This window comes from Capricornis sumatraensis, chromosome 3 (assembly GCF_032405125.1).
Source record: "Capricornis sumatraensis isolate serow.1 chromosome 3, serow.2, whole genome shotgun sequence".
Classification (NCBI taxonomy): Eukaryota; Metazoa; Chordata; class Mammalia; order Artiodactyla; family Bovidae; genus Capricornis; species Capricornis sumatraensis.
The window spans coordinates 134,530,245-134,542,447 of record NC_091071.1 but is presented as its reverse complement, the minus strand read 5'-3'; the positions used below and the strand labels follow the sequence as shown (position 1 = coordinate 134,542,447).

The 12,203-nt window shown below is 39.8% G+C and overlaps 1 protein-coding gene across 1 annotated transcript in view; it reads left to right on the top strand.

The window, feature by feature from the left end:
- C2CD6 (C2 calcium dependent domain containing 6) overlaps positions 1 to 12,203 on the top strand; it is a 122,312-nt gene that overhangs the window by 103,525 nt on the left and 6,584 nt on the right. The window contains exon 16 of the mRNA XM_068969131.1: positions 11,635 to 11,709. Coding sequence (XP_068825232.1) covers positions 11,635 to 11,709 — 75 coding nt within the window. The remainder of the gene's footprint in view (positions 1 to 11,634; positions 11,710 to 12,203) is intronic.

The window sequence follows — 12,203 nt, the reverse complement described above, 5'->3', positions numbered from 1 at the left end:
GAATAACAACACTTTGTTATCTATGCTGTTTGTTATCTACATTTGTTTTTACTTCTTCATGGTCCTTATAGAAATTTGAAATGTTTATGTAGTCAAATCTGGCAGCTTTTCCTTATGGCTATTATGGCTATTCTATTGTTTAGAATATCCTTCCCCTCTCCAAGATTATGTCAGCATTTTCCTAGATGATTTTCTGTGTATACTTTCTATATTTAAATATTTAATACATCTATATTTGATGTTTCTGGTACGAGGTAAGGATCTATTGATAATTTTGCTGAAATGGATAGATAGTTGTCTCAGTGCTATTTATTAATTGTCCATATAGTTAACAGGTTTTTGTCTGTCAGTAACCCTTCTTAAGGATATCCTGTCTGCCCCAACTCTAATTGTTGGTATATTTGGCAAACTTGACACTACACCTCTGTGGCAACAAGGATGACCATGTAATTTGATGTAAAAATATTTAGAGGTACTTCCCTGGTGGGATCTTCCCAGCCCAGAGATTGAAACCATATCTTTTGCATCTCCTGCATTGGCAGGTGGATTCCTTACCACTCTGCCACCTGGGAAGCCCAATAGTTAAATGCATACTGACTTCCGCAGTGGCTGCACCAATGTACATTGGTTTGTTTCCCTCATTTTGTTTTCCCCTTTATTGAGGTATTATTGATATAACATATGTAAGTGTGAGGTGTACAATATGATAATTTGATACATGTATATATTGCAAAATGTTTACCGCATTAAGTTTAGCACCTCCATCCCCTTATATATTTACCTTCATATGTGAGTATGGTGATAACATTTAAAATTTACACTTTTAACAACTTTCAAATATATAGTACAGTAATGCTAATTATAGTCACCATACCGTACATTAGATCCAAGAACGTATTATTCATCTTATAGCATAGAGTTTGTACCATTTGACTAGTTAGAATCCACATGTAAGTGAGAAAATGTCTATCTGTCTTTCTCTATGACTTATTTCACTTAGTATAATGCCTTCTAGGTCCATGCATGTAAACCAATAGTTTCTTACTTTTTTTTATCCATTCGTCAATGGACACGTAAGTTATTTTCACGTCTTGACTAATGTGAATAAACCTGCAGTGAATGTGGAGTGCAGATATCTCTTCAAGTTAGTGTTTTCATTTCCTTCACATACATGCCCAGAAGTGGGATTGATGGATCATATGGTAACTATTTTTAACCACCCCATAGTTAAATCCATGTGTGTGTGTGTGTATATGTGCCCAGTCACTGAGTCATGTGTGACTCTTTATGACCCCATGGACTGTAGCCAACCAGGGTCCTCTGTCCATGGAATTTGCTAGGCATGAAAATGAGCAAGTTGCCATTTCCTACTCCAGGGGATTTCTCAGCCCAGAGATTGATTGCATGTCTCTTGCTTCTCCTGCATTAGCAGGCAGATACTTTACCATTGTGTCACCTGGGAAGCCCAATAGTTAAACTCATACTGACTTCCATAATGGCTGCACCAATTTACATTCCCACCAATAGTGCATAGGGGTTCTTTTTTCTCCACAGTATCACCAACACTATTGTTCCCCATTGTTAACATCTTATATTACCATAGTACATTTGCCAAAACTTAAGAAACCAACATCAGTACATTACTAATAACCCAAATCCAGATTTTATTTGGGTCTCACTATTTTTTCCATTAACATTCTATTTCTGTTCCATGTTTCAGTACAGAGCACCACATTATATTTAGTTGTCATGTCTTCCCAGACTCCTTGGGTCTACGACATTTTCTTTGCTTTTCCTTGATTTTGTTTCTTTTCATGACTTCAAAAATCATGATGAGCTCTGGCCAAGTATCCTGTATAATGTCTCCCAATATGTGCTCGTCTAATCATGATCAAGAGGCAGGGCAGGTGTTCTGGTATTCCCATTTCTTGAAGAATTTGCAACAGTTTATTGTGATCCACACAGTCAAAGGCTTTGGCATAGTCAATAAAGCAGAAATAGATGTTTTTCTGGAACTCTCTTGCTTTTTTGATGATCCAGCAGATGTTGGCAATTTGATCTCTGGTTCCTCTGCCTTTTCTAAAACCCGCTTGAACATCTGGAAGTTCATGGTTCACATATTCCTCAAGCCTGACTTGGAGAATTTTCAGCATTACTTTACTAGCATGTGAGATGAGTGCAATTGTGCAGTAGTTTGAGCATTCTTTGGCATTGCCTTTCTTTGGGATTGGAATGAAAACTGACCTTTTGCAGTCCTGTGGCCAGGAAGCAACAGTTAGAACTGGACATGGAACAACAGACTGCTTCCAAATAGGAAAAGGAGTACGTCAAGGCTGTATATTGTCACCCTGTTTATTTAACTTCTATGCAGAGTACATCATGAGAAACGCTGGGCTGGAAGAAGCACAAGCTGGAATCAAGATTGCCGGGAGAAATATCAATAACCTCAGATATGCAGATGACACCACCCTTATGGCAGAAAGTGAAGAGGAACTAAAAAGCCTCTTGATGAGAGTGAAAGAGGAGAGTGAAAAAGTTGGCTTAAAGCTCAACATTCAGAAAACAAAGATCATGGCATCCAGTCCCATCACTTCATGGGAAATAGATGGGGAAACAGTGGAAACAGTGTCAGACTTTATTTTGGGGGCTCCAAAATCACCTCAGATGGTGATGCCATGAAATTAAAAGATGCTTACTCCTTGGAAGGAAAGTTATGACCAACCTAGATAGCATATTCAAAAGCAGAGACATTACTTTGCCAACAAAGTTCCGACTAGTCAAGGCTATGGTTTTTCCAGTGGTCATGTATGGATGCAAGAGTTGGACTGTGAAAAAAGCTGAGCACCAAAGAATTGATGCTTTTGAACTGTGGTGCTGGAGAAGTCTCTTGAGAGTCCCTTGGATTGCAAGGAGATCCCACCAGTCCATTCTAAAGGAGATCAGCCCTGGGTGTTCTTTGGAAGGAATGATGCTAAAGCTGAAGCTCTAGTACTTTGGCCACCTCATGCGAAGAGTTGACTCATTGGAAAAGACTCTGATGCTGGGAGGGATTGAGGGCAGGAGGAGAAGGGGACGACAGAGGATGAGATGGCTGGATGGCATCACCGACTCAATGGACGTGAGTTTGAGTGACCTCCGAGAGTTGGTGATGGACAGGGAGGCCTGGCGTGCTGTGATTCATGGGGTCGCAGAGTTGGACACGACTGAGCAACTGATCTGATCTGATCACATTGATTGATTTGTGAATATTGAAAAATACTTGCATCTTGAGAGTCCCTTGGACTGCAAGGAGATCCAACCAGTCCATCCTAAAGGAGATGAGTCCTGGTTGTTCATTGGAAGGACTGATGTTGAAGCTGAAACTCCAGTACTTTGGCCACCTGTTGTGAAGAGCTGACTCATTGGAAAAGACCCTGAAGCTGGGAAAGATTGAGGGCAGGAGGAGAAGGGGACGAAAGAGGATAAGACGGTTGGATGGCATCACCAAGTCAGTGGACATCGGTTTGGGTGTACTCCGAGAGTTGGTGATGGACAGGGAGTTTGGCATGCTGCAGTTGTTGGGGTTGCAAAGAGTTGGACACGACTGAGTGACTGAACTGAACTGAACTTGCATCCCTGGGATAAAGCCCACTTGGTCATGATATATGATCTTTTTAATATGCTGTTGGATTCTGGTTGCTAGAATTTGGTTAAGGATTTTTGCATCTATGTTCATCAGTGATATTGGTCTGTAGTTTTCATTTTTTTGGTATTTTTGTCTGGTTTTGGTATTAGGGTGATGGTGGCTTCATAGAATGAGTTTGGAAGTTTACTTTCCTCTGCAGTTTTATGGAAGAGTTTGAGTAGGATAGGTGCTAGCTCTTCTCTAAAATTTTGGTAGAATTCATCTGTGAAGCCATCTGGTCCTGGGTTTTTCCTTGCTGGAAGATTTCTGATTATGGTTTCAATTTCTGTGCCTGTGATGGGTCTGTTAAGATGTTCTATTTCTTCCTGATTCAGTTTTGGGAAGGCATACTTTTCTAAGATTTCATCCATTTCTTCCAAGTTGTCCATTTTATTGGCATATAATTGCTGATAGTAGTCTCTCATGATCCTTTGTATTTCTGTGTTGTCTGTTGTGATCTCTCCATTTTCATTTCTAATTTTGTTGATTTGATTCTACTCCCTTTGTTTCTTGATGAGTCTGGCTAATGGTTTGTCTATTTTATTTATCTTCTCAAAGAACCAGCTTTTAGCTTTGTTGATTTTTGCTATGGTCTCTTTTGTTTCTTTTGCATTTATTTCTGCCCTAATTTTTGTGATTTCTTTCCTTCTACTCTCCATGAGCTTCTTCATTTCTTCCTTTTCTAGTTGCTTTAGGTGTAGAATTAGGTTATTTATTTGATTTCTCTCCTGTTTCTTTAGCACTGCTTTTACTGAATCCCATAGGTTTGGGGTTGTTGTGTTTTCATTTTCATTTGTTTCTATGCATAGTTTGATTTCTTCTGTGATTTGTTGGTTATTCAGAAGTGTGTTGTTTAGCCTCCATATGTTTGTATTTTTAATAGTTTTTTTTCCCTGTATTTGACATCTAATCTTACTGCATTGTGATCAGAAAAGATGCTTGAGATGATTTCAATTTTTTTTTAAATTTATCAAGGCTAGATTTGTGGCCCAGGATGTGATCTATCCTGGAGAAAGTCCTATGTGCACTTGAGAAAAAGGTGAAATTCATTGTTTTATGGTGAAATGTCCTATAGATATCAATTAGGTCTAACTGGTCCATTGTATCATTTAAAGTTTGTGTTTCCTTGTTAATTTTCTGTTTAGTTGATCTATCCATAGGTGTGAGTGGGGTATTAAAGTGTCCCACTATTATTCTATTACTGTTAATTTCCCCTTTCGTATTTTTTAGCATTTGCCTTACATATTGCTGTGCTCCTATGTTGGGTGCATATATATTTATAATTGTTATATCTTCTTCTTGGATTGATCCTTTGATCATTATGTAGTGTCCTTCTTTGTATCTTTTCACGGCCTTTATTTCAAAGTCTATTTTATCTGATATGTGTATTGCTACTCCTGCTTTCTTTTGGTCTCCATTTGCATGAAATATCTTTTTCCAGCCCTTCACTTTCAGTCTGTATGTGTCCCTAGGTTTGCGATGGGTCTCCTGTAGACAATATATATAAGGATCTTGTTTTTGTATCCATTCAGCCAGTCTCTGTCTTTTGGTTGGGGCATTCAACCCAGTTGCATTTAAGGTAATTATTGATAAGTATGATTCCGTTGCCATTTACTTTATTGTTTTGGGTTCGAGTTTATACACCCTTTCTGTGTTTCCTGTTGAGAGAAGATCCTTTAGCATTTGTTGAAGAGCTGGCTTGGTGGTGCTGAATTCTCTGAGCTTTTGCTTGTCTGTAAAGCTTTTGATTTCTCCTTCATATTTGAATGAGATCCTTGCTGGGTACAGTAATCTGAGCTGGGCTGTAGGTTTTTCTTTCATCACTTTAAGTATGTCCTGCAATTCCCTTCTGGGTTGAAGAGTTTCTATTGAAAGATCAGCTGTTATCCTGACGGGGATCCCCTTGTGTGTTATTTGTTGTTTTTCCCTTGCCGCTTTTAATATTTGTTCTCTGTGTTTGATCTTCATTAATTTGATTAATATGTGTCTTGGGGTGTTTTGCCTTGGGTTTATCTTGTTTGGGACTCCGTGGGCTTCTTGGTTTTGGGTGGCTATTTCCTTCCCCATTTTAGGGAAGTTTTCAACTATTACCTCCTCAAGTATTTTCTCATGGCCTTTCTTTTTGCCTTCTTCTTCTGGGACTCCTATGATTCGAATGTTGGGGCATTTAACATTGTCCCAGAGGTCTCTGAGGTTGTCCTCATTTCTTTTAATTCTTTTTTCCTCTCTGCTTCATTTATTTCCACCATTCTATCTTCCACCTCACTTATCCTATCTTCTGCCTCAGTTATTCTACTGTTGGTTCCCTCCAGAGTGCTGTTGATCTCAGTTATTCATTGTTGATTGACTCTTTTTTATTTCATCTAGGCCCTTGTTAAACTTTTCTTGCATCTTCTCAATCCTTGTCACCAGACTGTTTATCTGCAACTCCATTTTGTTTTCAAGATTTTGAATCATTTTTACTATCATTATTCTGAATTCTTTTTCAGTTAGACTCCCTATCTCCTCCTCTTTTGTTTGGATTGGTGGGCTTTTATCATGTTCCTTTTCCTGATGAATATTTCTCTGCCTTTCCATCTTGTTTAGGTTGCTGTGTTTGGGGTGGCCAGAATTTCTGTATGCTGGAAGTTTGTGGTTCCTCTTTATTCTGGAGGTTCCTTCCTGTGGATGGTGTTGGATGAGTGACTTGTCAAGGTTTCCTGGTTAGGGAAGCTTGCGTTGGTTTTCTGGTGGGTGGAGCTGGATCTCTTTTCTCTGGAGTGCAATGAAGTGTCCAGTAGTGAGTTTTGAGGTGTCTATGGGTTTGGTGTCACTTTTGGCTGCCTGTGTTTTTGTGCTTATGGTTATGTTCCTTCTTTGTTGGAGAATTATCTTGGTATGTCTTGCTCTGAAACTTGTTGGCTCTTGGGTGGAGCTTGGTTTCCGTGTAGGTATGGAGGCTTTTGGATGAGCTTTTGTCGATTAATAGTCCCTGGAGTCAGGAGTTTTCTGGTGTTCTCAAGTTTTGGATTTAGGCCTCCTGCCTCTGGCTTTCCATCTTATTCTTATAGTAGCCTCAAGACTTCTCCATCCACACAGCTTCAATGATAAGTCATCTAAGTTAATGGTGAAAAGATTCTCCACAGTGAGGGACACCCAGAGAGGTTCACAGAGTTACATGAAGAAGAGAAGAGGGAGGCGGGAGATAGAGGTGACCAGGAGGAGAAGAGGGGGAATCAAAAGGGAAGAGAGCAGTCTAGCCAGTAATAAATTCCCTATTTGCTCTCCACAGTCTGGAACACTCAGAGAGCTTCATGGAGTTCATAGAGAAGTGAAGAGGGAGAAAGGAGATGTGACCAGGAGCGGGAGTCAAAAGGAGAGAGACCAGTCTAGCCTGTGATCAGTTCCCTAAGTTTTCTCCATAGCTTAGAACACGCAAAGAGATTAACAGAGGTAAGTGGAGAAGAGAAGGGGGACGGAGGAGATAGAGGTGACCTGGGGGAGAAAAAAGGAGAGTCAAAAGGGGAGAGAGCAATCAAATCAGTAATCACACATCTAAGTAAAAATGGGTACTGAAGATTGGATTCTTAAAGGTATAGAATTGATAACAAATACCAAAAAGCAAAGATTAAAAATCTAGAGTAGAGGTTAGACTCTCAAAAATACAATATTAAAAGATAAAAAAAGAAAATTGCAAAAGTTATATATAAAAAATATGAAATCTTCTTTAAAAATAGGGTCTTTTTTTCAAGGTAATAGAAGGTTTTAAAAATGAAAATTAAAGGAGTAATAAAGAACTTAAAAATAAAAAAAATTTTTTTAATTAAACAATGATAATAGTAAAATATATCTAGGAATTACTCTGGAGCTGTTGAGGGCAGTGTGTGGTCAGTTCAGTTTCAAATAGTTCCTTGTTCCACCTTATACTTCTTTTCAAGGTCTGTAGCACCAATGCCAGTGCTAACTATAGGGTTTTAAGCTGTTGCACTTGTGACTTCCAAAGCCATTCCCTCTTCTTTGTTTATTTTGGCTTTGTCTGTTTGCAAGTCTCTTCAGTATCTAACCTCCACCCTGACACAAGAGTGCAAAAGTGGTCATTTATTTAGGCTCACTTGTTCAGTTGTGCTGCGGGGAGGGAGGAACACTGCAAACAAATATCACTGGCGTGTGTGGGGAGTGCTCGCAGTGTCTGGGCCACATTGGGTTTGCTCCCGCTCACGGCTTGTGTGCTTTCCCAGTCTACACTGCTCAGGCTACAGGTTGCTCTGTGGGGGAACTGCCTAAGGCGAGCCCTGGGCTGCGTGCACTTCCCAGATCTACGCCACTCAGGTTCAGGTTCTCAGGTACTCCACAAAGGCACAGACTCAGTTGGGCCTGCGTTTTGTGCCCTTCCCAGGTCGGAGCAGCTCAGGCAACCAGGTGCTTGGCAAGCGCAATCTTCCCAGCTGGGTGGTGCATCTTATCACCTCCCAGTCCCAGCCTCTCGGTTTCCTGGGTGTACAGCAGGATCACAGGTGTGTTGTGTGTCTCTTCTGGGTTGCTAATCTCTGGCTGCGACCCTCCTGATGGATGTCAACCGTCCAGGACCCCAGGAAGACTTGGTTAGCAAGTGGGAGCCTGCTCGCAGTTTGGTAGGGGATGCCATCTCTGGAGCCGAGTTTGCCCCTTTTCTTCTGGCTCTGGCTGTCACCTGCCTGCCTCCCAGCCTTCGGCGGGGGATGGGCCGGTCCGCAGCCAGCTAACTCTCCTGTGGTATTCGCTCGGTCCTTTGTTCTGTAAGAGGGCCGGCAGTGCCTTAGGTTAGAGCTTTTCATGGGAAAGTTCACTCTCTCTCTCTTTCCCCTTTTTCTTTTTCTCTTTTTCCTCTCTGGCTATCCCATGGTTTGGGTTGCTATCTCACGTTAGCTCCCTCAGATTGCCCTCAGGGCATTCAGGCCCGGTCTTTACCCTAAGCAATGCAGCCCAGGCCTCCCTGTTCAGCCCCTGCTTGCTGGTGGTGGACGTGAGCATCTGGGCTACTCCTCTGCTGGGAGTTGCAGTTAGGCGTTTAATCTGTGGGTTTTATTATTATTTTTTTTCCTCCTGGTTATGTCACCCTCTGAGATTCCAAAACTCCCCACAGACCCGCCAGTGAGAGGATTTCCTGGTGTTTGGAAACTTCTCCTCTTTTAAGATTCCTTCCCCACCCCAGATGGGTCTCCATCCCTAACTCTTTTGTCTCTTTTTATCTTTTGTCCTTACCTCCTTTTAAAGACAATGGGTTGCCTTTCTGGGTGCCTGCCTTTCTGGTCTCCCCGTCCTATTCCTCTGCCATCTTAGGACCGCCCCCTCCCCCCCCACCTCGTTTAGGTCTTGATTGCCAGGTTTCTCCACTGTGCAGTTACTGTTTTTTTTGCTTTCACTGTTCAGATTTTTTGAAGTAAGTCCCTAACTCTAGCCTACCCTCAAGGGTGTATGTGTGAGGGTGGTGGGTGGTGGGCCAGAATTAAGCTCTACTTCTTGGATGGGGGAGTATCTACATGTCTTAATTCTTCTGTGAGAAAGATTTGTTTTCCTCATTTATTTATATTATTTATTTTCATGAGTATAGTCGTATATATATATATATATACACACATACATACATATACACATTGGATTATAATCTATGGTATTATTTATTTTGTTGTATTAATTTTTCCGGCTTTGGCCATTGGGACTTTCAGTGTGTCCTGTGTCCCAGTGACATGCCCCTGTCCTTTTATTTTTTGAGCATATTCATAGTTTTTAGTGCTCTATGATGTTCCAGGCTTATATTGAATTTTTCTTACCCAGTCATAATATCAATAGTTTCTACATGGAGTCCTGGTTATTTTACTAGAGAATATTTGTAAATCAAGCTCTGGACACTGAGTGTACTTATGGTTACAAGTGTTCACCTTCTTCATATTTGTTATTTTTTCAGTTTCCTTCTATTATTGATTTCTAGCTTCATTCCATTGTGGATGAATAGACTCAGTATGTGTGGAAGTTGTTGAATCAGTTAAGAATTATAAACAAAAATTTAGAAACACTGCCTTAAATAGTAGTGCAGTGGTTTTCATGATGTCATCCTGGACCCACATGTCCTTTCTTTTTGGAATCTATTGTCAGCATATGCATGTTAGTATAGAGTAACACTAAATGAACTCTGTACTTCTAGGAATCACGATGTGTTCCAGATAGCACGAAGAAAGGAATAAAGGTTGACTAAGTACCTGTCAGCTCAGTCTGCCTCTGTTTTAAGATATACTCTTAAAAGCGTCTTCCAACAGTTTTTAGTTATATGTAGTTGGCCAGAACCTTGTTACATGGCCACTCCTGTCTTTTAAAGGGGGCTGGAAGATGTAGCTTTTTGAGTAAGGGACATTTTTGCTCCTAAAAAGTTGAGGTTCTTGAAATAATATGTATTTTGGGAAAGTAACTCTCAGTCTGTGTCACAGGGAGCAAGAGACTAGTTAAGAGACTCTTGTTGGGAAGAGATGATGGTGACTTGTGCTGCAGGGGTAGTAGGTGGTGGTAGGATATGATTGGATATTTAATATATTTTGAAGGCAGTAGCCATAGGACTTAATGCTGGCTTACACATGAAGGGGAAGAAAGAAAGGTTGACACAGGTTTCTGGTCTAACAGTTCAGTAGAGATGGCACCATTACCTGAGATGAGGAAAAATAGAGAAAAGCCAAGGTTTTGTGTGTTTTTTTTGCCTTTTTTTTTTTTTTTTTTGAGGGAGGCGGAGAGCAGGGAGGTAATCTAGAATCCTATTATGTATACATTAAATTTGATGTGCCTATTACATAGGACTGCAAGAAGATCCAACCAGTCCATTCTAAAAGAGATCAGCCCTGGGTGTTCTGCAAAGAGATGGTGTCATTTTCTCTAAATGAGTTGGAAGTGTACATGCATCTTATGATATTTTCAAAGCACCATTGTCTTACACTGCAGTTTTCATTGTGCGGTAGTAGGCACATCGGATGAAAATTTAGAATGCCTAGGATTTAATCTGGTAATTTATGGCAATAACTTCAACTGCAGATTCTTGTGTAAAACAGAGAGTAGGTCTTGATTATATCTAAAGTGTCTTCTGGGCTTCCCAGGTGGTGCTAGTGGTTAAGAATCTGCCTACCAATGCAGGAGATGCAAGAGATGTGGGTTCAGTCTCTGGGTTGGGAAGATCCCCTGGAATAGGAAATGACACCCTACTTCAGTATTCTAGCCTGGAAAATTCCATGGGCATAGGAGCCTGGCAGGCTACAGAGCAGGGGGCCACAAAGAGTTGGATGTGACTGAGCACACACACATCCAAAGTGTCTTCCATCTCCAAAACTTCAGTGTTTCTGTAATTTTCTTGAACACGTTGATTTAGCATAAAGTGTTTCCTTAGGCAGTAGTTACCTATGTAACAATTACAGGTTGAGAGTCATTGAAATTGTTGTCTCAATATAATATCAGATGCCACTTATTATCTAAAGCATTTCACAACCTTTTATTTTTTAATATAAATTTATTTATTTTAATTGGAGGTTAATTACTTTACAATATTGTATTGGTTTTGCCATACATCAACATGAATCCGCCGCAGGTATACACGTGTTCCCCATCCTGAATGCCCCTCCTTCCTCCCTCCCCATACCATCCCTCTGGGTCGTCTCAGTGCACCAGCCTTTTAAAACTAGATTAAATTTGTTTTAACAGTTCTGTTTTCTTTTCTACTTTTGTTTCTGCTTAAAGTTGTTGAGCATTATTTTGGTTTTACAGATTCAATAGAGTATTGTAGTGTCAGGGAAGTGAAGATTATTATATATGTCTGATATAAACTTCTTTTGATTATTAGCAAATTACAGTAGTTATGAGGAAAATATTTATTTTTTAAAATGTTTAATGTCTTTAATAACTATTGAATGAGTAAAATTATCTTGGGAAATATCCTTTCATTACAAGCAGTCTAAAATTAAAACTTCTCTTTTTATAAGGTGGTTTTCTCACCGAAAGAATACATTTCACCGTGTTTTAAACCAGAGTATACAGAATTCAAACCAGCATATCAGGTGAGTCCTGAGTTTTCTTATCCCAATAGTAATTATACTTAATAATAGGTTTCTCTAATACTTTGTGTAATTCAGTGGTTCCAAAACCAGACTACCCATTGGAAACACTCACCTATCTTTACAAAAATACACATTCCCAGGTCCCACCTCTGACCTAATAAATCTCAATTTGGAAATGGAGCCTGGAATTTGTATTTTTTTAAAAAAAAAAGAGGGATTCTGATGCTGTCGCCTAGGTATCAATTAACATTTGAAAACCATATGAACTAAAACAAATACTAGGTTGATTATTTCACATTTTGCCTTTTAAATTGAATAATGGAGTATGAACAAAGAGTTTGAATAAGAGACTTCATTTTGAAAGGCTATTTCAATAATAGAATAGCCTAATCTCAGAGCTACAAAATTGCCTGTAACTATTGCACTGACATTTCACTGTACTTTGGAACTTTTTGTACTGTTTTCTACAATTTCTGAGGGAGGCATATATGATA